The sequence below is a fragment of the Ricinus communis genome, chromosome 5, assembly GCF_019578655.1.
Source record: "Ricinus communis isolate WT05 ecotype wild-type chromosome 5, ASM1957865v1, whole genome shotgun sequence".
Lineage (NCBI taxonomy): Eukaryota > Viridiplantae > Streptophyta > Magnoliopsida > Malpighiales > Euphorbiaceae > Ricinus > Ricinus communis.
In genome coordinates, this window is record NC_063260.1 from 5,422,475 (window position 1) to 5,448,611 (window position 26,137).

The 26,137-nt window shown below is 31.7% G+C and overlaps 1 protein-coding gene and 1 non-coding gene across 5 annotated transcripts; one reads left to right on the plus strand and one right to left on the minus strand.

Annotated features, from left to right (window-relative positions):
* The first annotated feature begins 696 nt into the window (after window positions 1-696).
* LOC8266505 (PH, RCC1 and FYVE domains-containing protein 1) lies at window positions 697-9,661 on the plus strand. 4 transcript variants are annotated; one of them, XM_015723819.3, is made up of 9 exons: window positions 697-1,250; window positions 2,101-2,187; window positions 3,068-3,157; window positions 3,258-3,344; window positions 3,456-3,650; window positions 4,609-6,660; window positions 7,924-8,070; window positions 8,425-8,840; window positions 9,040-9,661. In XM_015723819.3, the coding sequence occupies exons 1-9, from the start codon at window positions 1,200-1,202 to the stop codon at window positions 9,158-9,160; spliced, it is 3,246 nt and encodes a 1,081-aa protein (XP_015579305.1). In that variant the 5' UTR covers window positions 697-1,199; the 3' UTR covers window positions 9,161-9,661. The 4 variants fall into 4 exon arrangements, with proteins under 4 accessions (XP_015579305.1, XP_025014446.1, XP_048230957.1 ...); XM_025158678.2 differs by having other exon boundaries at window positions 3,101-3,157; XM_048375000.1 differs by having other exon boundaries at window positions 1,189-1,250; window positions 2,101-2,250.
* Window positions 9,662-25,747: 16,086 nt separating this feature from the next.
* Window positions 25,748-25,854, minus strand: LOC112536086. Its single transcript, XR_003080151.1, has one exon. It is a non-coding gene; the product is annotated as a small nucleolar RNA R71 (small nucleolar RNA).
* Between the last annotated feature and the right edge of the window lie 283 nt (window positions 25,855-26,137).

Below are 26,137 nucleotides of genomic sequence, written 5' to 3' on the forward strand. Positions count from 1 at the left end.
TTATAAAATAAGATTAAATTGCTTTTTTCTTTTTCAAAAAAATCCAATTTTATGTTTTAGATGTACAATTTTATTGGTTTGATATTGTAAAGTCAAAGGTGTATATGTATATATAAGTGTGTGTTATGATACAGTCTTGGGTGCTAATATGCATAGAAGGAAACAAATGAGGTGAAAAAAGATTTAAAAGGGTGCTATTAAAAGATAATTGAGGATTGAGTGGCTTGACTTTTGACCCTAAATTAAATCAAACAAATCACATTTGCATTACAGCACATACTTAACAAAAATAAAACAATTAAACTATAATCATGCTCTAATTAATCCAAAATTAAGGAACTAATTCTATTTTATTCCCATCAGAAACAGTCAAATTCCACTTTTAATGTTTTTGTTGTTTTGTCTCTTTTTCTTTTTTCCTTAAGTACCAGTAACAGTCTCCACACCACTGTAGATATATCATTACAGTAACATACAGAAGCAATCAGAAGGAAACAAAGAGAAACAATGGAAAAGGACAAAAGAACATGTGGTAATAATACTAATATTATTAAATAAATTACTTAAAGAAGGAAATTATAGAAATAAATAAATAAATTTATAAGAAAATCAAAATTTTCATGTGTTGGAGTGTACACGTGCACATGGGTTTAGTTTTACTTAATATAAACACCCAGTCTCCTTCTCTGTCCTCTCTTCTAATCCTTTGTGCACGACTTACAAAGTGAACAAAAACAGTAATGGAAGTAACATATTCAGTGGTATAAAGAATTAATAGGGAGAAACCAATATTAAGTGCAAAAAGAAAACAAGAAGACAGCTCTTTTTTTCTTTTAAATTTTTTTATTCTTTAATATGTTATATTTGCATATATACAGGACAGTAGTGGTGGTGGTGGTTGTTGATGTTGTTGTTGTTGCGCCTGTTGCAGAGGTACTCTGTTGAGTTCAGAGCAGAGATAGCCATTATTTTGTAGTTTTATTACTTCTCTTTTCTTTTTCTCTTCTTGTTTTACAGACACATATACTCAAATCACACATTCTGCTGTACAAGTTACTCATAAGGTTCCCTCATGGGGATGCCAACTCCTCTTCACCTTCTGCTTCTCTTGTCACTTCCCTAAATAATTCTCTCTCCTCTCTCTCTCTCTCTCTCTCTGTATATCCAATGTTTCTTTCTTGAAATTTTGTCTGTCAAATATGGTTGAAGAATCCTTGCAAGTTGCGCCCTTTGACAGAACTGTTGAACAGGTCTTTCTCTCTCTCTCTCTCTGTCATGCTTGTTTCTTGTTCTTTTTTTCTTTTTTCTTTTGAAATTGTGTTAATGTCTGTTCTTTCATTTACTTGTTTGTTACCATTTTGACATTTTACTGATCTTTCTTTCTATCTTCTCTGCATTGTACACTGCTTTCTTTCTTTCTTGGGTATCATCAACTTATAACATTCTTTTTCAATCTGTTGTTTTTGCAAGTTGAGATTTTTTTTTTTCTCTTTTGGATGATGGGATGCTGGTTATTCATAAATTACGTTATCAGTTTGTGGGTTCTTCTTCAATTAATCAAACTCACTCATTGAACTCTAATTTTTCGTTGTGTTCTTTTTTTGGTTTTCTTAAAGCTTTTTGAGTGGAGACTGATTAGCCTTTCCTCTTTTGTAATTAGAACTCACATTATATCATCTAAAGGAAAACTCCTTGTGTTTATTGATTTCTAGATGAGATACTTATTTTAATTCTTTTTAGTTACTGGTATATTAGAATTTCTCATAAAAGATTTCACATACTTGTTTCTTCTTTTCCATTCTTGTTAGCAATTTACTTTCTTTTTGCACTAGCTGGAAAATTTGATTAAATTTCCGCAATTTTTGCTTTGTGGGCTCTCCTTTGGTTGTATTACTCCCGCAATTTCATTCCTCCACTGGCTCATTTACTTAGAGCTTCCAATTTTCATTTTGATTATGCTCTTGATCAATTTAGCTGCATGACTATGCTACCTTGTTATTTTTTTTAATATCTGTTTGTAATATACATGGATTAATTTACTTATCTTATTTTTTTTTCTGAGGTGGGAGACTGATAAAAGTTACTTTTAATGGCTTTCAGGCAATTTTGGCTTTGAAGAAAGGTGCACATCTTTTGAAGTATGGAAGAAGAGGGAAGCCCAAATTTTGTCCTTTTAGGTTATCCACGGTAGGTGCATCTTACATGGAATAAAGTGAGACCTTATGATCAGCTTTTTTGTCTAATTGCTAGGTGATTATTTTTCTTTTTTGTGGCTTCAGCTTTGCTAATTGTCTTAATCTATCAATACTTGTCCAGAGGCATGTCTTCAGAAACTCACTTTCCTTGCCACAAAAACCTTTTTCTACATCCTAGAAACTAGTCTTTAGTTTCAATGCAGGATGTATTAATACCTTGGATAACGCTCATGAATTTTGTGCCCTGCAATGTATGTTGGTATAAGTGTAAGTATAACATGTTACATGTCTTCTAATTTTAAAGTGAAGAAAGCAGAGAGCTGGTTTTGCTGCTTATTGGATGATTATGGAGGTTCTTTCCTCTTGGTCACTAAAAGATGCTTGAACCAAGTGGACAGAGCTTTTCCTGATAAAATTGACATTTTTTCATAGATTAGAGAATATAACTTTTCGAGAGTCGAGCGACGGGATACTTGAAACGAGAACTTTCTCTTTTAGAGGTACCCAACTAGGTTACTACTATATGCATTATCTTGGGCATTATTCTGGTAATAAATGGAAGAATTTGTAATTAGGCTTTTGTCATTACCTACTGAAGTATGGATGGAAATGTTTGTTAAGTCCCTCATAATGATGTGATGGAGTTCTTTATGTGGTTAGATATGAAAATATTTTAAGGCTTGTGCTATAATGAATTTTTTGTTATACAATTAGCTTGGTCTTTCTGACTTATACATAAAGACAATCTATTGGCATTTCCCACCAAAAGTTCTGGGTTTATCTATTAATTATATATATATAATTTATTCTTTTCTGTTTTTAATTGTGTTTCTGAAATGGATAAGTACAATTAATTTTATTTATTATTTCAGGATGAGAAATATTTGATCTGGTATTCTGGACAGGAGGAAAAGCAATTGAAATTGAGCTCAGTTATGAAGATTGTAACTGGGCAGAGGACTGTAAGTAAACAAGGATGCTTTTGGGTTAAACTTAAATATTTTCTACTGGCATTTGCCAATCTGACTCTTACTGTTGTTGATGGTTATTCACTTGTCACAGGTCAATTTTCAAAGGCAACTTCAACCAGATAAGGAGCACCAGTCATTTTCATTAATCTATGCTAAAGGCGAACGCTCACTAGATCTGGTAACTTTAGATTCTTATGTAGACATCTAAGCTGTCTGACATGTTATGTCTATTTCATTTCTTCAACAACTTGATGGTTTCATTATTTTTTATTCATAATCTTTAATATAGATATGCAAGGACAAAGCACAGGCTGATTCTTGGTTTATAGGCTTAAGAGCTGTGATATCAAGGTGTCACCGTTCTAGGCCTCTTACTGCTCTCAGGAGCCACAGAAGTGCGCAAAGTTGTGTCAATAGTCCAGCAGGTTACTTTAGACGAAAGCATAATCTGGGAATTCTGGAGGACGACAAAGAATTTTCACAGGTTCTACCCTTAAATTATTTCATACTAAAGCTAATGTATTTGTTCATTTATTGCATAACTTTGGCACTCCCAAAACTTTACTTGGTGGGCAGGATATTTATGATTTGAAAGTTGATTACGAAAAGAACTGGAAACCATCAAAGTTAACTGGTTTGCCATTATGAAATATTAGAAAGGAACTGGAAACCATCAAAGTTAACTGGTTAGCCATTATGAAATGTTAGTAATTTGTTTCAGGATTGAAAAAAGGTAAAAACAAAAATGATGTTTCATATGGAAAATAACAAATAAAATTTCGTTCTTTCTTATGAAGTGTTTTAATAACTGTCCTGAATTGTTGATGAGAAGCTCATCTTATTACTTGCTAATTGGAGTCATGCTGAGTCACTGAAGAATGTCAGATGTTCTCACTTAGGTAGTCATTTGTTATTTTTCATTCTGCATACTCTAAAGAATCTTTTATCGGGTGTTGAGGGTTTGTTTTGATTTCATTTTCGTTCGCTACTCTAGGTAAGAATGTTGCTTAGAGATTGAAAATGCAATTTTTATTATGCAAGATAATCTTGCCCATAGGGGCCTAATATATATACTGCTGGAAAATTTCTATGGTTTATTGTGGCATGATTATTAGGTGCATTACTATTCTTCCCACATGAGAATGGTTCCTTTCACCTGTCTCCTATTTTTGAATAGTACTGATGCATAATGAAAAAGAAAACTTTCTACTTTTATCACTATCTCACTTCGTATGTTATGCAATTTTATACATGGATGAGAGTATAATTAGTCAGTATGAGTTTTTTTTTGTTTTTGTTTTCTGTATATTTCTTAGCTACGAATATACAAACTTAGATGTGGAATACTTATGAGTATAATTGATAGCCCCTTTTTGAGAGCCACTATTATTTTCCATGTTACTAATGTCAATAATTCAATTTTTCTGTCTTAAATCTTGCAGGTGCGCAGCTTATGTGGGAGTCCTACTCCATCACTTTCAGAGAAGTGTTTTTCAGATGGATTATCTCTTTCTTCTGATAGCTTTTGTTTATCAGAATCAAGTCTGCAGATGCATAATGCAGTCGACATTTTAGTTCCCAATTCACCATGTGTTGGACCAATTCTCGAGAAATGCGGATCTGATTATGCTTGCTCAAAATTCCAAAAAGATATGTCCTTTAGGTTTGTTACCCCTGCATATGGATGTACACAGATAGGAAAAAATGACAGTTTGAAGGATGTTCTAATGTGGGGGGAAGGTGTGGAAGGAGGAAATATAGGGGGTATGGTTCAGAGGCTTGGCAACCAGAGTGTGATGCAAGTTGATGCTTTAGTGCCAAAGTTATTGGAATCCACTGCAATGCTGGATGTAAGAAGTATATCTTTAGGACGAAAACATGCTGCTTTAATAACCAAGAGGGGTGAAGTTTTTTGTTGGGGTGATGGAAGTAGGGGAAAGCTTGGACATAAAGTAAATATGGATGTAGGCATGCCAAAAGTTGTTGAATCTCTTGATGATGTCCATATAAAATCTGTTGTCTGTGGTGAATATCAAACATGTGCTTTGACACATTCTGGTGAATTATACACCTGGGGTGACAACAAAAATGGTGCTAATTTGACTGATGAGATGAGAACCAGAAGCCAGTGGTTACCATATAAACTTTTTGGCCCTTTAGATGGTATCACTATATCAAAAGTTGCTTGTGGTGAATGGCATACAGCAATTGTATCATTGTCTGGGCAGCTGTTTACGTACGGAGATGGAACATTTGGGGTTCTTGGGCATGGGAGTCTTCAAAGTGTTTCTCATCCCAAAGAAGTTGCATCCTTAAGAGGTTTATCGGTAAAATCCGTTGCATGTGGATCATGGCACACTGCTGCTATTGTGGACATTATTGCCGACCGCTTCAAGTTTAATGCTGTTGGTGGGAAACTATTTACATGGGGAGATGGTGATAAAGGTAGACTTGGGCATAGTGACATGGAAAAAAAACTTGTACCAACATGTGTTGCAAAACTTGTGGATTATGATTTTATTCGGGTTTCCTGTGGAAGAATGCTGACCGTTGCACTTACCAATACTGGTAAGGTCTATACAATGGGAAGTTCAGTGCATGGCCAGTTGGGTAATCCACAGGCCAAGGATAAATCAATCACAATTGTTGAAGGCAAGCTTAAGGAGGAGTTTGTTAAAGAGATATCATCAGGATCATATCATGTTGCTGTATTGACATCGGGAGGCAACGTATATACTTGGGGGAAAGGTGGAAACGGACAATTAGGTTTAGGCAACATTGAAGATAGAAACTCACCAACTTATGTTGAGGCTTTGAGAGACAGGGAGGTTGAAAGTATAGCTTGTGGATCAAATTTAACTGCTGCAATCTGTCTGCACAAATCCATCTCTGTTACTGATCAGTCATCTTGTAGTGGTTGTAGAATGCCATTTGGACTTACAAGAAAAAAACATAACTGTTATAATTGCGGTCTTCTTTTCTGCCATTCATGTAGCAGCAAGAAGGTCATAAATGCATCTTTGGCTCCTAATAAAAGCAAACCCTCTCGTGTCTGCGATTCATGTCTTAATCATCTGCAGAAAGTTACACTTTCAGGTAGAATGTCGAAACCAGGAACTCATGGTTCAAAGCAGCTTTTATGTCCAAATAAGGTGTTAGCTAATGAGAAAGAAGGCAAGGGGGAAGCAACACCTCCAGGAAGTCATACACGGTCAGTGAGCCAATCATACAATCAAGATAGCCCAGTTAGTCAGAGGAAAACCCAAAAAGACCAAGGGGAACATCAGCATCATGTAGAAACTGTCTCTTCCCTTTCAGCTGGATTGCCTCGATGGGGGCAGGTCTCATGCCCTGTTGTATTTGAATCATACTATAGCAAGAATTCCTTCCTGCCAGTCGAATCAAAATCAACTGATTCAAACGCTATACTTATAGACGATGGCATGTTGGAGTCAAATATGATGCTAAGTTCTGTTCAGAGACTAGAAGCTCAGGTAAGGTTTTCACGTGACTTTGCTCTAACATTTGGGTGGTTATTCTTGACGAAATGTTCTTCTTTCATGGTATTGCACTTGATTCTCTTTCAGCAATGTGCATAAACAACTATCATATAAATGGAAGAATTTTCATGATAACTGGTTTTATCATTACTGGTGAGCATCAGAAGGCCAGTTTGTTAGTCTTGGCCATTACCACTTGCACTAGTTTTCTCCTTGATAGGTCTCTAAGTTCCTGAAAATGTATAGCTTCAGTTTATTGAATAACATCTACTTAAAGTCTGTGTTTCGAATATATTATGAAGGTAACACCGTTATCATTCCAATCATTCAGCAGATAGGTGTCACCTGTCTTCTTGAAAACACTATGATTTACTTTCAAGATTGAACCTCTGTGCTCATTAGTCCAATGACTAGTCTAGAGAGGAGTAAAAAAAATTTCCCAAATTCATATCGAGAGACATGACCAATGCTAGCGACTGGTCAGGATGCAAAAGGACTATGCTAGTTTGATTTACAATTTGAGGTGTTTGTAGCTTTTAGAAACTAGTAATTATATTAATGCATGGTAGCTGGTCTACAATCCTTGCTACTAGGAGGCTCTTATCATGTTTGTTTGTATGCTGATCTGGGCTTCTCGACTGCTGAAGTTCTGAACTTGAACTTTGTACCTTCTGCATTTCTTGTTTGGGCGTAACTTATTCTCAAAATGTTCTTCTATAGATAATAGTTGTGCAGATATGATAAATATCTCTCTGATTTGTGCTTTATAGATAGTATCTGATTGCTACTTTAAGATGTGCCAAAGGGGATTTTGACATACATAGACGAGACTGTTGATAATCTTGGTAATAAAATGTCTACATCACAAGGTCTAACTGAAACTCTGTTTGCAGGGAAGAAACTGGCTCATATTTTTGGTCATTTTCTTAGCAGCATTGACATTCTTGTGTTGTTGTAGTCTCTGGGTATGAGGCCATTGTATGTATTACTGATGAAATGTGAAAGCCTTTCTAGCTGTTGTAATTGCTCTCTTTGGTTCTTCTGTCTGATGTGCCTTGGGGAGGTAGTATAGCTCTTCTATATGTTTTTTTTTCAGCCAGTGGTCTAGTGTCTTTTAATTTCTCAGCCCCAATATCTTCATTCATTCCATATTTGTTTTAGTTGTATTCCGTGTGTTCAAAATCGATTCTATAAGAAAAATGCTTGTTGTTGGGAAATGTTGAGTTTTTTTTTCTAAATATTTTTTTTATATCGCAGGCTAGGAATCTTGAAATGCAATGCGAGATTAGAGACCAGAAGATTCAAGAATGTCGGGAAACTATAGAGAGAACTTGGTCACTGGCCAGAGAAGAGGCAGCCAAACGCAAAGCCGCAAATGAGATTATTAAGGCTTTGACATCAAGGGTAATTTTTCTGTCTAGAGACTCGATGTCGAAACTTATTTAACTATGCATTAGTGGGAAACTGAACTGCTAAAATTGTCTTCAGATGTATTGGTTGCTTTGCTCATAAAAAATAGCTATTCATTAGATAGTTCTTTTTTCTTTCTTTTTCTTTATAAAAGAATTATTTACTTTCTTAGATAGTATAAATTATTCATTAGATAAAAATTATTCATTCGATAGTTTTTTTCTTTCTTTTTCTTCATAAGAAAAATAATTTACTTTCTTATCAAATCCCAGCATGGAGTAGAGGTTAGAAATTGTTGTGCTTGATATACCTGCTGAATTAAGCAGTAATTCCTATTTAATGGTGCAGCTTCGAGCAATGTCGGAGAAGATATCAGCCGGAAGAAAAACAAAAGGTGGAGTCGAGCTTAGTGTTTCTCAGAACACACCTGCATATAAGGACATCATTTCTCTTGTGAGTCCTAGAGCTACATTGGCATCAGTTCATTTGCCTCCTGAAGTAAATCTACCGAAAGACAGACAACTAGACAGTCTATCAAGCTCTCCTATTGTATTTTCTAATACTTTAAAGTCCATGGACAGTAGAGGGTTGTGCCATGAAATTGGCAGACTAGAGAATGATTCTCAAACACCAAGAGCAGACTCTAAGCAAAATGGAACCAAAGGGTCAAGGCTTGAATGGGTCGAACAATATGAACCTGGTGTTTATATTACATTTACAGTCTTGCCAGGTGGGGAAAAGGGGCTAAAACGAGTCAGATTTAGGTAATTACTTCGTTAACAAACCTGCTGGTTAAATGTTCCCAAATCCCAACATCTTCATGCTGGGATTTCTGCCTTTAGCTTCTTGTGTCATTCATTCTCTTATTCTATTATGTCTCATTCATGTAGTGGCATGAAATCCGTTTTTAAGTCTGAATCAGCTTTGGTTAAAGATTCTTGTTCCTTGGACTGTGTTTTGCAGCCGGAAACGATTTGCAGAGAAAGAAGCAGAGCGATGGTGGGAAGAGAATCAAGTTACAGTCTACCAGAAGTATGGCATTGAAGGCTATGTTGACTCAAACCAACATCAGAACAAAACCTAATTGTCAGTATTTCTTTGTGTTCATATTGGTTCTTACAAAGAAACAGGCTGAATTTGCACATTGATACTAAAGCTCCTTCCATGCTGGTGACTTCACAATTCCACAAGAAATGAAAGTTGGGTGCCGTGCCGGTGCCCATGCGGTTCGGGGCAATAGGTGGTAATTTTCCATACTTTATGAATGTCTCACCTACCTTTATAACATTCTGCATCCCAAGATGAAATTTATTCCAGGAGAGGTGGAAAAGGTTTCTTGTACTTGAAGCTTCATTCTGATGATTGTTCATATGATCCCTATTGATCGCCCAAGGCGTTTGCATATAGTTATCAATAAAAAGGAGGAAAAAAAAGAGGCTTTCTTCTCTCTCAATCCTCTATATATCCATATAAGCTTTCACACTGAAGAATGGAATATCCTGAACGATTGTGTACTTGTTTGGCATTGGCATGCTTTCTCAGAAAATGCTACTAAAGTGGGTCAATATACATGTTTACTTGGTTAGTTTACGTTAAATTTAATCCCAAAATAACTGTAACTATATTTAACTAACATATATAAGATGGTCTGACTATAAAATTACCTCAGTAGCTCGTCAATTTAAATATTTTTTAAGGAAATAAGAATATTAAAATTTTAATTTTAAAATAAAATCTGTCGGTATATTAATTTTATTTTTCTGAAAAATGATTTCTGTATTTAAGAAAAACAAAAATAAAAATACATTTTAAAATTGAAATTATTGGCCACCAATTTTTCTATACAAAATGTCAACGAAAATAAATGTAAAGAATAAAAATTAAAATAAGGGTTATAAAAAATACCTAAGATAAACATCATGCAAGATAAAAATTTAGTAAATATTATGTTCTCAATATTAATACAGTCAAGAAAAAGAAATAATAATTAAAAATGTAAATATAAGAAAAGTAAAAAACATCTGTTTTTTATGGATATGGAGAAATTAAAACAATATATTAGCGAAAAGAAAGAAACAGATCATATGAAAATTTAATAAGGAAGAAATATGAAAATAAGAAATAAAATACAAAGAATATTACAAAAAATTGAGAAAGAAAGAGAATAAAGAAAAGTGAGATAGAGATATTAATTAATGAGAAAAAGTGATGAGAAAGAGATTGGATTATCTTTTATGTGTATTTTTTGGAAAATACTGATTACATGTTTTTGAAAGGAAATACTGATTATATTTTAAATTTGATTTCTTAAAAATATCAAATGATATAAAATTTAAAAAAATTTATCCAAAATTTTATTTTCATCAATAATCCATCAGTATTAGAAATTTAAAAGATAATTTTCTTCTAGAATTTCAAATACTGACCATAAAACTTCAGTCGAATATACCATTAATACTTTAATAGAAATTTAGAAAGAAATTTACTTTGGCATTTTACAAAAATAAAAAATATTTAATATTGTAATTTTTTAATTTACTGATAAAATTTTCACCGATAAATACCAATAAATTTCTTTTATTGATTTATTAATAAAATATATTATAGTTAATAAATGAAATTTTTCGACGAAAAATTTCATTTATTTCTTAATTTATTGATTGATCATCTATGTTAGTATTTTATAAAATAAAAATTAATATTTTGATTTATCATCATTTCATCATGAAAAATGGTATGGACTAACTATCATCACATGAAATTCATAAAATTGGACTTGATGAAGATGAGCAAAAACATGATGGATTTCGACCAAGACTAGAAGTCCAATAAGCCAATGATCCAATAGCTTTTCACAAAGCCCTATTACTAGATCAAGAGCTAAGAAGTATCAAGAGGCCCTAACAAAGTATATCTAAGGCTTAGCATTCCACGTGTGGGCGGACAAAAGAGATTATTTGAGACAAGACAGTGGATCACATCTCCTTTAATATACTGCAAGTCCAAATTCAAGATGGGCGAGTTCCACAAACCACACTTGGACTTTAGTTTAAGTTTATTATTTGGACCTAGTTACTTTACACTTTAATGAGACCCATGTACGTGACTTATTTTAATTTATAGTTTCATAGCTTGATATGAGTGACTACTTATGTGTTTTAGCTTAATTAAGATTTGTCTTTAGTTATCTTTTTTAGTTAGAAAAGTTCATTTTTGAGATATATTTCCTAAGCAAGCTAGGATTAGAGTTTTTGAGACTTACAGAGTCTAAAACGAATCTTCTTTGAAGGGGGGAACTTTTATCAATAATTCTTCAAATATTTTTCCTTTCAAAGTTATTGCTTTGAACTTGGTATTCTTGAGTGAATAGAAAACTTAATAATCAAGAAATTGATCTATCCTTGTAGTGTATTTGAAATTAGGATTTAAAGGACTTAGTTTTCTTTAGGTTCTAATTCTTGATCATTTTCAATCCGATTAGATGATCCTAGAATATGATCTAAAATTATTTATTATGTTCTCAAGTTAGTGATTCACAGGATCATAAGAATCAGGGTTCATGGGTTCTATTCTTGGAGGTTCTTTAACAAAAAGCCAATATAAATAACTAACAAAAGTTTTCATCCATAAACTATTGATGATGATTGACTTCATTCATCGTTGATGATGATTGACTTCATTCTTTCATGCCTTGATTAGCAATGAAAAATTTTATTGATAAATAATTATTGGTAATCCATCACTACATTTTGGTATTAAATTTTGGCATGCCATTTAGTGACAAAAAATTTTCACTGATATTTAATTGAAATTTTTTTAATATTTATAATGAGTTATTTTTAGCTTTGCATTAGTTATCTGTTGGTAATTGATAAAATCTAGTGACGAAATAGTTTTAAGTTTAATTTTAAATTGAAAATTTATATATTTACTTTTACTATTTCATTATACTTAATAAAAAAATATAATATAATATAATCAATAAAAAATAAGATAAGAAAACAAGTATTTGAATCTCTAAAAGATAAGTATGATAAGTTTATTAACTACTATTGTGGCACTATAACATTAAAAGGTAAACTTATTATTCTTGGTAATTGATTTATAATTGATTAATTAATTTACCAGTTGACAACTTTTTTTATTTATTATAATTCAATTATGAGTGGGATCACATAATATTTATCAATTTCAATTTATAAAAACAATCTCAAATATTTTACCAATTTATATTTAAAAAAATAAGAGATCATATCTATAGCAAAACAACCAAACAAGATGATGGTATGATACACTATCCCCTACTATATAATTCGGTACATGATCATACAGGTGCTCTGCTCAGTTCTACCTCTAATGTTTTCCTTAGCATTATTGATCCTTTGACAATGGAGGCTTTAGCTTCAAAATGGAGTATGAGGGCAAGAGATAATGAGTGGTCTTCTGCAATATTTGAAGGGAATGCTTTTTTGGTCATTATTATTTTATTAACACATAGATCATCAGATTTCATTAAAATTAGGATTGGAGCATGGGGCTTGGAGATCTCAAACTGTATCGAAGGAATTCAAAACTAAAAATATTTATTCACCATTTGACTTTTTCTAAACTGTATTGTACCAAAAAATTTTAGTATCGTTATGGATCTCATTAATTCTCCATATCGAAAACCATTCCGAACTATCCTGTATTATCCCGAATCGAAAAACTGAAACTAGAACCGATTTAAAATTGTATCTATTTATATATATGATTAATTTTATAATAGATAAGTTCAAATCTTAAGCTCAAACTTAAAATTAAATATAAAAAAGATCTTACTAGATACAAATATAATAATTATGTTCTAACAAAATTTAAACTTATTGGTCTAAATATAAAATAGAAGCACTAAATTTTATATTTTATTATAATATTAATTATTCACTAAGTTTATCTTGATTTCTTAACAAAGTTACAAGTTCACATCATTGTCATTCACTTAATTAAAAGATATAAGACCTAATTTTTTTTTAAATCTTAATAATGAAAACTCTTTTGGTATCAAACAAATTAATTTATTAACTTATGATGATATAGTACTAACATAACATTGATCATATTGTAAAGTAATTCTTATTAATAATGTGTTATTTAATAAAACAATACTATATTGTATTAGAAAGGCTAGATGAAATGTATTTATCAGTTGGACAATAAAAATTGTGAATATTCAGCTTAGTGGATTATAACTATTAAATAAACATTTATTTAACATGCGATTTTTTATTAGCTTGGTGGACTAAAAATAAATTTTCTATTATGTAGTTATTTTTTTATCAATTAAAAAGTATTATGTAATTGTCGAATACAAATATAATGTAACTAAGTATTTTATTTTTTACTGTATAATTTTAATTAATTTTAGTCCAATTGATTTAAGCTAAAAATATATATTTAACTATTTAAAAGTAGAAAATTTTCAAACCTCTATTATTCCATATCATATCATATCGAACCGAGCCGTTTCATTAAATCCGAATCTCTGTACTGAATCGTCTCGAAAAATTAGTACGGTTTGGAATATATATTTTTATGCTACGGTATGGTTCTGAATATTTAATTTTGAACCGAAATTTAATATGATTTTAGAGATTTACAAATCTCCAGATTTCTCCGAATGATGCTCACTCCTAATTATACCAAACTACCATTACACATTGCAATTGACTCAAAGTCGTAGGTATATGCATAGCTTATGAACAACCATCCTAATTAAGTGACCCATTGATCATTATCAAAAGTATTCTCTCTTCCAAAAACACTAGTAGTATAAAATATTTTCATAAAACTACCTGTTAACTCCTAAATTATTCATATATCAAAATATACTATAGCTTTTAGCTCTACATTTACAAGAAAATTTTACATGAATATAAGTCATTTATTAAACTCAAGTAATAAATATATATAAATGCTGATGTGCATTATAAATTAAACTTAAAGTACTGATACAGAAGAGTGCACATTCATAGAATTTCAGCCTAAAAAATGCAAGAACATGCATATACAAAACCAATCCCAAAACAAAACAAGAATCTATTACCATTATAATACTCCATTAATCTTTGAAAGAAAAATACAAACAACCCAAAACAAAAAATCCCAAGAAATCATTTAATGTAAAGAGCATGAAAACATAGAAATAAAATCGAAAAAAAGAATACCCAAAAACGCTAGAATCTATTAAACTCAACAAACTCACATTATAAACCAATCAATGCAAGAAAAGAAGATATGCATATTACAAAAAGAACTCAAATATACATTCTATACTTACTAAAATATAAGAAAACAAAAAGGTAATGTGAATCTGGCGAGAAGAATTATCATCATTGGAGTTAAGAGGAACAATAAAGAGAGAAACTTAGCAATAGGACGAGAAAGATCATTTCTTGGATCCTTAATCCAATATTGAGCAATATATCAATAGTTATGTATTGCGAATTGTCATATAAAGTTAAGTCCAATAAAATATGATCTAATAAAGTTTGGATAATTTGGACTCATGTGCCTGATAGGATGTAATTTCTATTTTTAAAATGGGCTAAAATACAAATACCAAAAGATAATATTAGAATTTTATTATGTCTCTATTTATAATGGTTATAGTCCCTAGGTCACAAGTAGGGTTTTATTCTAAATTGACATTCCATCATCAGTTAGAAAATACTGAAAAAATTAAAGAACTCTCTATGCTCTCTGCTAATCGCTACGGATTTAAATGTGCTTCCACATATATTAGTTTATTACTTCTTTGTGATTGTACATTATTGGTTTTGAATTTGAAATGATAGTTTTCAGCCTAAGATTTTAACCTAACAAGTGGTACAAGAGCCACCCTTTATGTTGATTATTGAAAATTAAATTAAATTTAAATATATATATTTTTTTATGTTCTTGAATCCATTATTTTTATTTTTATTTTATTTGGATTTAAGAAGAATTTTGGATATGTATATGAATTGAAAATTAATAGCTACTACTGATACATGCTCTTTACTATTAATTTGGTTAATAAAAAGAAAAATTGTTTTGAATCATTTTTTTTCAACGTCAGGATAGCTATTTTTGTGAGAGAACATTGTTGTCCTATATATATATATATATATATATATATATATATATATATATATATATATATATATAGATTTGTGGTCAAGTAATAATTCAGTATATTTAATAATATATTTTATAATCTTTTGTTTATTTATTTAGGCTATTCTATAAATTATTTATATCATATGATTTATTTATATTTATGATGAATGATTATAATATTTGTTGATATATATTTCAGCTTTGGCTTGTAGGTAATTGAGTAGGATTAAGATTGATCCAATCAACTATTTTTATTGTCGATTTTTGGGTTAATTTTGATTGTCAAATTTAGTGCAATTTTAAATTTAAATATTAATAATTTGTATTATATATATTTTGAGATGAATTAATTGAAAAAACATATCACTAAAGTGACATCTCTTATGAAAGTTAATTTTATTTTAAAATATAATCGGTTATGTGCATGTGATTTATGTGAATATTGATGAGCATAAAGAAAGGTCAATGTTCAATAGAATTACTTGTGCACTTGTAGTAATAAATGCATGATGGTTATTTGATCTTATATATAAATAACGGCTCAAAGAAAGATTTATTATTTGATATGTACTTTATTATCAATATTTTGTTACTACTCCAAGATATCACTCAGAAGTTAATATCTTTGTCCAAAGATAAAATATTAATGGAATCCCAATATCTTGAGATGGGATATATCTTATTTGAATTTATTATTGCTTAAGACTTATGTGAATTTGTTGTTCTAAATTTTGCTATGAATAATCTTGCTAATATCACTGCCAAAATCAACTCTATTCCTATACTGAATGGCACTAACTTCAAATCATGTTAAGAAAATCTATTGATAGTTCTTAGAGTCATAGAACTCAACCTTGCATTAAGGATTGATCCTCTTACACATCTTATAGATAATAATACCTCTAATAAAAAAAGGGATGTTGAAAGGTGGGGGAGATCGAATCATGTGTATGATAATCATGAAGAAAGCCATTCCAAAAGCATTCAGGGGCACAATATCTGAACAAATAAAAACAACTACGGATTTCCTTGCGGACATTGAAAAGAGATTTATCAAGAATGAGAAAGCTGAAATTGATACGCTCTTGACAAGTCTAGTTTCAATGAGGTACAAGATTAAAGGCAATATCTGGGAGTAGAACATGAAAATGTCTCATCTTGCTTCAAAGGTGAAAGCACTTAAGCTAGAACTCTTTGAGGACTTGCTAGTGCATTTGGTTTTGATATCACTTTCAATATAGTTTAACTAGGTTAAGGTGAGCTACAATTGAAAGAAAGAGACTTAATCTCTAAATGAGCCCCTCTCACACTGTGTTCAAGAAGAAGAAAGGCTGAAGCAAGATAGGACAAAGAGTGCACACTTGGCCTTAACCTTCAAAGACAAGGGCAAGGGAAAGAAAAGGAAAAAGAAGGATAAGGAAGCTATAAATACAACATCTTAAAAGAAACAACAAAAGAAATTGGATAAACCAGAAAGTATTAGTTGTTTCTTTAATGGAGCTGAAGGGCATAAGAATAATGCACCAATTATCACGCATGGCATGCTAATAAATGTATGCTTCTTAATTTGGTACTTTCGGAGGTTAATTTAACTACAGTTCCTAGACACACATGGTGGATAGATTATAGTGCAACAACCCACATCAGCGTGTCTATGCAGGGTTGCCTAAATTGCAGAAAGCCAAGTGATGGTGAAAGATACATCTATGAGGACGACAACAAAACAGTTCAAGTTGAAGCAATTGGAACTTTTAGATTATTGTTAAGGACTAGATTTTATTTGAATCTTAATGAAACATTTATTATGTTGTCTTTTAGACAGAATTTGATTTCGATTTTTGCTTTAGACAAATCATATTATTCTTGTTCATTTGGGAATGGACAATTCAGTTTGTTTCATTATTCAAAATTGGTTGGTCCTGATTCTTTTTCAGGTTACAATAATCTTTATTCAATTGATACAATTGCTTCATTTAATGAATCCTTGCAATTAAATGCATGAGGTATTAATAGAAAATTAATCAATGAGAATTCGAATGTGTTATGACATAAGAGATTAGCTGATATCTCTAGATGGAGAATAGAAAGACTCATGTCAAATAAATTTCTAGATCCCTTAGACTTCACAAACTTTGATGTTTATATGAACTACATAAAGGGAAAAGAAACCACTAAAAGGAGATTTGAAGCCAACAAGACTCTTGACGTTTTAGAACTTATACATATAAATATTTTAGACCATTCAATACGGTTGCTTGGAATGGCCAATAATACTTCATAACATTCATAGATGATTTTTTCATATATGGCTACAAAATATCACATTCATGAAAAGTCACGATCATTGGATGTGTTTGGACAATATAAGACTGAAATTGAGAACCAACTAATAAAAGAATCAAAAGTATCAGATCTAATCATAGAGGTAAGTACTATGGCAGATATGATGGTACAAGTGAACAACGTGTAGGACCATTTGCTAAACTCGTAGAGGAATGCAGTATCATCCCATAGTACACCATGCCGGGTTCACCCACTATGAATGGTGCAGTTGAAAGATGAAATAAAACGCTTAGAGACATGGCATGGAGTATGATTAATCATTCTATCTTGCCAGAATCACTATGGGGAGAAGCACTTAAGACTGCATCGTATATCCTTAACAGATTCGTAATTAAAGCAACTATAAAACTCTTTATGAACTTTGGACGTGTAATAAGCCTAGGTTAAAGCACCTTCATGTTTGAGGTTGTCCAACTAAGGCAAGGCCTTATAAGCTTAATGAAAAGAGACTGGACTTAAGAACGGTGAGTTGCTATTTTATTGGATATTCTAAAAGATCTAGTGGGTACAAGTTTTATAATCCCATGACTAAGTTGATTTCGAGACAGCAAATGCTCGGTTCTTTGAGGATGTTGAGTTTGCAAGAGGAGATACAGTTAAGGACTTTATCTTTAAAGAGGAATAAATAGATGTTCCCATAAGAGTTATTGGCACTGATCAGGATCCTATTCCTAACTTTGTCCAAGACACAATAGATCAAGATAATGTTAGAGAACCTCCTTTTAAGAAACTATTCCAAAAGAACAAACTCAAGCACCTCAAGAATCTATGCCATTAAGGAGATCCACTAGAGAGAGAAGAGTAGTGCCAAATGACTACATTGCATTTCTTTAAGAATATGATGCAGGCATAAGAGTGATGGAAGATGATTCGATCAAATTCTATCAATCCATGGAAAGTTCTAACTCTAAAAAATAGATTGATGCTATGAATAAAGAGATAAAGTCCATGAAGGACAATGATGTATAGGACCTTGTCTAGTTGCTAGAAGGAGCAAAACCTATTGATTGTAAATAGATATTTAAGATAAGATGGATTCGAGAGGTAACGTGAAGAGAAACAAGGCTCGCCGAGTTATAGAGGGCTTTACACAGGAAGAAGGCATTGATTATAAAGAGACTTTCTTTCTAGTATCCTTAAAAGACTCTTTCAGACTTATATTGGCATTAGTGGCACAACTTAATCTTGAGTTATATCATATGAACATGAAGATGACATTTCTCAGTGGTAACATTGATGAGTTAATTTATATAGCGCAATCAGAAAACTTTATGTTTGGAGACTCAAAGAATATGGTTGGCGAACTTAAAAAATCCATCTATGGGCTCAAGCAAGCATCTCAATAATGGTATTTCAAGTTTCATCAAATGATCATCTCGTTCGGTTTTAAGATGAATTTGGTCAATGATTGCATATACTATAGTTCTATAGGAGTAAATACATTCTTCTAGTTTTTTTTATGTTGATGAGGGTTTAGGGTTTAGTGTAACGCCTGCATTTTCTCATCATCCATGTTATGTGCATTTACATTTAATCATTGGGCATATGATGGTATATCAATGATATTTTTATTTTATGAGAACATATATATATTAATTATAAGTAGAGAATAAGAAGCATGATATTAGATTATTAATTTAGATAAGTTGATTAAGTACTTGGGTTATGTGTATTAAGCCTTAAGACTTAATTGAACCAATAGTTGAAGGTTGGGTAAATAGATTGGACTTAAAAGATACAATTAAAAGTTAGTACCTATATATGGTTAGTAAGAATTAATTTAGGATGATAAAAATAGTTTAGTAGGTGGTGGCATTAAGAGAGGAATATTGGAAATTGGAACCATTAGTAAGCTCATTTTACCTCTTCATTTCTCTAAAATTCGTACATGGCCAAAAACACAAAATTTGGAATAAGAGAGAGGAGTGAAATACCTAGAAAAACTTAAGATTAAGATAGGATTTTGCCAACTATTGAAGGAGCCAAGCTAAAGCTAAAAGATTTAAGCATATTAGCAACCCAAAAGCTGAAATTGGTAAGTTGTTACTTGAGTATTATTAATTTGTCATTAGAATTCTTGATTACAAATTGAAAAAACTTCATTTGATGCTCTCATTGATTAATTAAAGGTCTGATTATCATGAATTAGTAGAGTATTGAATGATTGCATAAAGATTAAGCTTGATTTAAGTTTAAGTATGTTAAGATAGAAAACTGTCAAAATTCCAGCAACCTTAATGTTCTGTATTTTAGGCATAACATGGGTTATATAAGTCCAAATTAAGCTTAATTGGTGTCTATGGAAAGTTTAAAGAGTCCTCTATAACTTTGTAGTTTTGTGATTTTGCTATTTTTGCCGTTTTGGTTGCTTAAATTGAGCAAACAGATTGCTGCTCGGGTACAACTAGCTGTATGACCCTTGCTCAGTAATTTGAAAATAATTAAATCTATAGAAGTCGGAATTGAGTAATTCTTCTTGGAGATGAAACTAGACGCATAAATGGATATGTCTATTTAATATGAGATTTTTGTATTAAGCAAATTTTGCCCAGCAATAAATATACCTTGGTACTAAATTCTGTCTAGAAAACAGAAATGTTGGAGATTAGTTTTATGCAATTTATTGATGTTAATTTGAGTTAAATTGGTATTTAACTAGATGGAAAATGTTTATAGGATATTAAAACAGTAATTGAGAGTCTTAGAGGAAGAGTTAGACCTATGAATTAGAGAGGGGATGATCTTGTAATGCATTAGAACTCGCATTTACATGAATATTTGTAATATGCATGAAATGTGAATTGATGAATGTGTTGACAGGTACTCAAAGGCCTGGAAAGGAAGTTGTGGAGAAAGGAGGTTCTTATATGCTAAAGGAATAAGTATATTTTGAGTAAGTAATTAGTTAATATTTGCTATGTTCATATATTTAATCAAATGTTCCGCAAATGGTTGCGTTTGCTTAATATTGTTTATGTTTGAATGACTGAGATGGAAATGATTGGTGTTGAGTGGAACAATTGTTATTGCTGAAATATGATATAAGTGAAATGATTGAATTGTGATGTTAAGTGCATATGTGCATGTGAATGGTGGATTTCCCTATGAAAAAAAAAGATATATATATAAAGCCTTGGGAGGCTAAAGCCTAGAGAGGCTATAAAAGTGTATAATGTGAGATGAGGCGGAGCAGCTTACGTGTGTGATATGTGAGGATGAGGCAAAGCAGCACATTAAAGGGGATCCACAAGCCGTGAGAACTAACCATAATTGTTGAATTGTATTTCTTCTATGATGGTTGTAATGAATTGAGTAGAATGGTATGACTTTATACCTAAGCTATGAATATCATGGAAGGTTATGTGATTGGGTGGAAATTGTATTAAGTGTATGTGATATAGATTATGTTGATTATTTATTTACCGAAATGGAGGCTCACCCCTCTCCAAAATTTTTCTTTTCAGGTTTGTAAATAGTAGTGCATCCGTTGGTTGTATGCGAAGTCTAGCTTTTAGCCTGTCAAGTTGGGCCGTTTTGTGAAGTCTCCTCCCGATGCATTTTTGTATGCGCTATGTGATATATATGGAAGTATGCCTTATAAGGCATAAGAAGATGTTTGTAATACTTGTTAAATGATGTTTAAGTATAATCATATGTTTATATGTTAATTACCTTGTGTCTGGATTCTTAACAACCTACATATTGACCTATCTACCTGTAGTATATATTCTACGACGCTTGTATGCTTCCTGGCTAATGTTTATTGGTTAACATGTGATGGGGGTGTTACATTTAGGGTTTAGCCTTGCTAGCCAAGAACGATATAGGCTTATTACATGAAACCAAGATATTTCTAGCTGAGATTTTTGAGATGAAAGATCTTAGTGACGCCTCCTTTGTGTTAGGCATAAAAATACACCAGCTCGCTCTTGAGGTATTCTTGGATTATCATAAAAGCGCAATATCAAAAAGATTCTCAAAAGATATAGCACGCAAGATTGTAAACTAAGTGATACCTTTGTGGCTAAAAGAGATAAGTCTAGTCTCAATCAGTGCCCTAAGAATGATTTTGAGAAAAAAGAAATGCAAAAGATTCCATATGCTTAATGGTAGGAAGTCTAATGTATGCTCAAGTTTGTATGCGACTTAATATCGCATACGTTACTGGGATGTCGGGCATTTATTTAAGCAATCTAAGAATGGACCATAGGAAAGCAACTAAACAGGTCTTTCGGTACTTACAAATAACAAAAGACTTCACCCTCACATATCAAAGGTTGGATAAACTTGAGATCATTGGGTATACTGACTCTGACTTTATTGGATGCCAAGATAGTTCGAAATCCACTTTGTGCTATATATATATACTAGCTGGAGGTGCTATTTCTAGGAAGAGTGCTAAACAGTTTCTTATTGCCTCTTCTACTATACTAGCAGAGTTCATAACATGTTGTGAGGCATCAAATCATGGGATATGGCTGCATAAATCTTATAATGGGGCTGCGCTTAGTGGACAGTGTGGATAAACCACTAAGGTTATTTTGTAACTATAAATCAATAGTTCTATATTCCAAATAATAATAGGAGCTCAACAAAGTCGAAAATATAAATATTAAATTCCTAGTTGTTAAAGAAAGATTTCAAAGTGGACAGTTATCTATAGAGCACATCGGTACAAACTCCATGATTGCAAATGAGCTTACTAAAGGATTGCCACCAAGATGTTTCATGAGCATACTGTTCGTATGAAAGTCGTGCTATTTGACGATTTTCAACTTTAGTGGGAGTTTGTAACTTAGATGCTTATAGACATACTTTCAGTTATTTCGGTTATGGTATTTTGAGGTTGTATTCTACAAAAACAAAGTTCTAGTTATTCATACTTTAATTTTGGTATCGTTTGATCTTATTAAGGTTTAAAGATGGATCAGTTGGAAATAGACATGTTAAGATCACATTACATGAAATTTCCAAGCTACTCATCTACATCATCATCCATATCATTCAATTGTGTCAGCATATGTGACCATAGACAAGTCAAGTTACAAAAAATGTAATAAAGGCTACATTGATTCTATGTTGGTGTAATTGATGGACCATATTGGTTATAGATACATCTCAAATATGATAGCAAAAGTTGAGCTCATATAGTTATTTTGGCAATGCATAATTATAAGGTTATACATATAACCCAAGTGGGAGATTGTTGGATCCTTAATCCAATATTAGGCTTATATGTCAATGATTATGTATTACAAGTTGTCATATAAGATTGAGCCTAATTAAAAATGATCTAATAAGGCTTGGATAATCTAGACTCTAATATATCTGATAGAATGTGGGCCTGTAATGTGTAGAGACCTAGAGAGCGATTAATCACTATGGATTTAGGTATACTTCCATGTATATTAGTTTATTAATTCTTACTGATTTTACATAATTGGTTTTGAGTTTAAGGTGATGGTTTTCACCCTAACGTTTTAACCTAACATCATTAGTAGGAGAAAATGAGTTTTTCTTTAAAGAGTTAGAAACTAAAGCAAGATATTTTATGAACCATATAGCTTTGTCTGCTCTTGTTGTCTCTAAAGACCCACAATAACACCCACCCCCATTGCCACCATGCTTTCATCAATGTATGTACAACAAAGTGTGTAGTCGGGATTTCACCCTCCCTTTTACCAAAAAGAAAAAAAGCTAGCTCTCTTCAAAGGCAAACTCAAATTGACTATCATCATCAAATCTTTGTACATGATATAATGATAAAATTTTAAACTACATTGCCATAAAGAAACAACGATGAAACTTGTTATATATAGAAATTTACAAATCAATAGAAATGTAAAATATTTTGTAGCTTAATTAATAGAAATTGACTTGTAGCAATTCCACCTACATTAAGCTTCTCCAAACTTGTAATGTTACCCAATCTTTCCGGAACTTCCTCAAATTTTGAGTAGCTTCGCAAATTAAGAAATTTAAGGGACTTAAGATCATATATGCTAACTGAATGCCTTGTAAGGCTTTTGCAGTCCTTTAGGTTCAATGAAACTAGACTATTCAAAACCATGGAATTAATGAACTTTAAAAAGCCTTTTGCAACCTTCAAGATTCAGACTTTCAAGATTTTGGACATTTTTGAAGTCCATGGTCTTGAGTAAAATCGACAAAGTAAAAGATAGAAATGACCTTTAACATCTTTAAAGGCCGTAAAAACATGTACATACAAGAAAGAAGCTCTAGAAGTTAGCATCAATGACCTAATTAATTATGAATTCGAAATACTAATGTAAGTTGAGAAAGATACTTTGATTCCTTTCCACAATCTTGATAGTAAAGCAAAGCTTTAAGCTGATGTATATAATTATATGTATATTTGAGTTGACTTTTGATGAATTTTGGATAAATAAAAATTATTAGTTGGTTAGAATTTTAGTTTAATTAGGAATATTTTAGCTTAGAGTTTTAATTAGGATTTTATTGTTTCTAGTTCAATTTTAGTCTAATTAGAGTTTTTTTAAGTATTAATTAGTGTTTTTCTTTTTTACAAGTATGTTTATTTAAGAATTCTAAAGCGTCATAGATTAGAGCGACATGGCCATGACATGGGTGTGCTTATGCTCGTGCCATCCGTTGGAAGAAGAAATTTCAAAAGCATGTCCATGCTGAGGCCACGTCGGAGAAGAAGTCACGTGACACGAGCACAACATGGCCATGTCGAAAGATAGATGATTTTTTTTATTCAAAATGAACTTTGGAATTCAAGAGTAAATAGGTTTTATTCAAGCCTTTCTTATATAAAGGGACATAAAGAATCATTCTGTGGATTCTGGCTTGACGAGAAACCAAGTTTTGAACGGAGATTAAAGGAGAGATCACGCAAGATTCAAGAGTTTCATCTTCTTCATGTTTAATTATGTTTGTGTTTATTACCACAATTATGAGTGGCTAAACTTCTTTTAGAGTTTAGGATTAGGAGTAGCTATTACATGATGTGATTGAACATGTTTCTTTTATTAATTTAATTTTCAGTTAATTCCATGTGTTGTGCTTATTTATGTTTTTATTCTTGGCCAGCTTGATTTCATGTTTGTGGGTAGATTAACCAACGAGAGTTAGAAAGATTTACTAACTTAAGACTTATAAAACTTAGATCACTTGACCACGAGAGTAGGCAAGCTTTTCTAAGGTAAAATAATTATTAAGGAGCTTAATGAATTTTGATTAACTTCTTAATAACGAGAGGTTAAAATTTAATCTTAACATGCTTAATTGAGCTCAAAATAGTCTTTAAGTATTTTAGAATAATTACCCTTAATTGAAATCATGGTGTTTAATAATACAGGTCTTCATTATTAGATTAGAATAGTAAAACTAAGCCTAAGCTCTAAACTTTAATTATTTGAGTTTCTTATAGTTTTATTTATTTAGATTTATATTTTATTTGCTTAATCATCTTTACTTGATTTGCTAGCTAAGATTATAAATAGAAATTTTAGTACTCAATATACAATCCTCAAGGAAATAATAATTCTTTATACTACAATTCATGATCTGTGCGCTTGCAGATTTTGAACACAAGAAGTTTTTTGTGCTATTGCCGAGAATTGACAATATTGATATTAATTTAATTTTTACTTTTCTTAGATTACTATTTTTCTTTATTGTATACTTGCTTTGTCTATTGATTTTTTAGGCTTTTGCTAGTTTAACACTCAATATCAAGGAGGAAATGTAGAAAGGATCAACCCTGAAATTGAGAAACCTTACAAGAAGACCTGAAAGAAAAAGCATGAGAAAGACAAGCAAATCAAGGCTGAAGATGAAGCAACGCAACAACTAAAGAATTTTTCTCTTGAAGAGTACACGATGCCTAATCCGAAAGACACTCAAAATAGCTAATAACATTGAGATTAAACCTACAATCATTCAGATGGTTTCACAATTTTAGTTTGGAAGTCTATCAACTAAAGACCCTAATCGCCATTTAGCTCAATTTTCATAGATACGTGATACATTCCGAATGAATGGGGTTACTGCAGATGCAGTGAAGCTCATGCTATTCTCTCTTTCTTTAAGGAATAAAACTAAGTTGTAGTTGAATTCTCTAGCACCATAATCAGTTACTTCTTGGGCTTTGTTGTCAAAGGAATATTTGGGTAAATAGTTTCCACCGAGTAAGACAATAAAATTTAAACAAGAGATCAAAAGCTTCGCTCAACACCATGGTGAATCTTTGTATGAAGCATGTGAGCGGTTCAAGGACTTACAACATCAAAGTCCACATCATGGAGGCCCTAAATGGCCGCTCATTCAGAAGTTTTATCAAGGACTCACCAAACCAATGAGGATCACTAAAATGCTACAACTCAAGGATCTTTTATGAGTAAGACACTTGATGAGGCATACAATTTACTTGAGACCATTGCATCTAATAACTATTAATGGCAAGGAGAAAGAAGTGCACTTAAAAAAGTTACAGGAATGCACGAAGTGGATGGTTGGAACCTTCTAATGCAAAGATTGATATGCTTATAAAAAAGTTAGAAGCTATAACCAAGGCACTTGATTTGATATT

What these genes read in the sequence shown, in the direction of transcription:
- LOC8266505 (XM_015723819.3), top strand. Translation starts at nt 1,200, where the DNA reads ATGGTTGAAGAATCCTTGCAAGTTGCGCCCTTTGACAGAACTGTTGAA. An exon ending in TTGTAACTGGGCAGAGGACT is followed by an intron (nt 3,158 to 3,257) that starts GTAAGTAAACAA and finishes CACTTGTCACAG; the next exon opens with GTCAATTTTCAAAGGCAACT. An exon ending in TTAAGGCTTTGACATCAAGG is followed by an intron (nt 8,071 to 8,424) that starts GTAATTTTTCTG and finishes TTAATGGTGCAG; the next exon opens with CTTCGAGCAATGTCGGAGAA.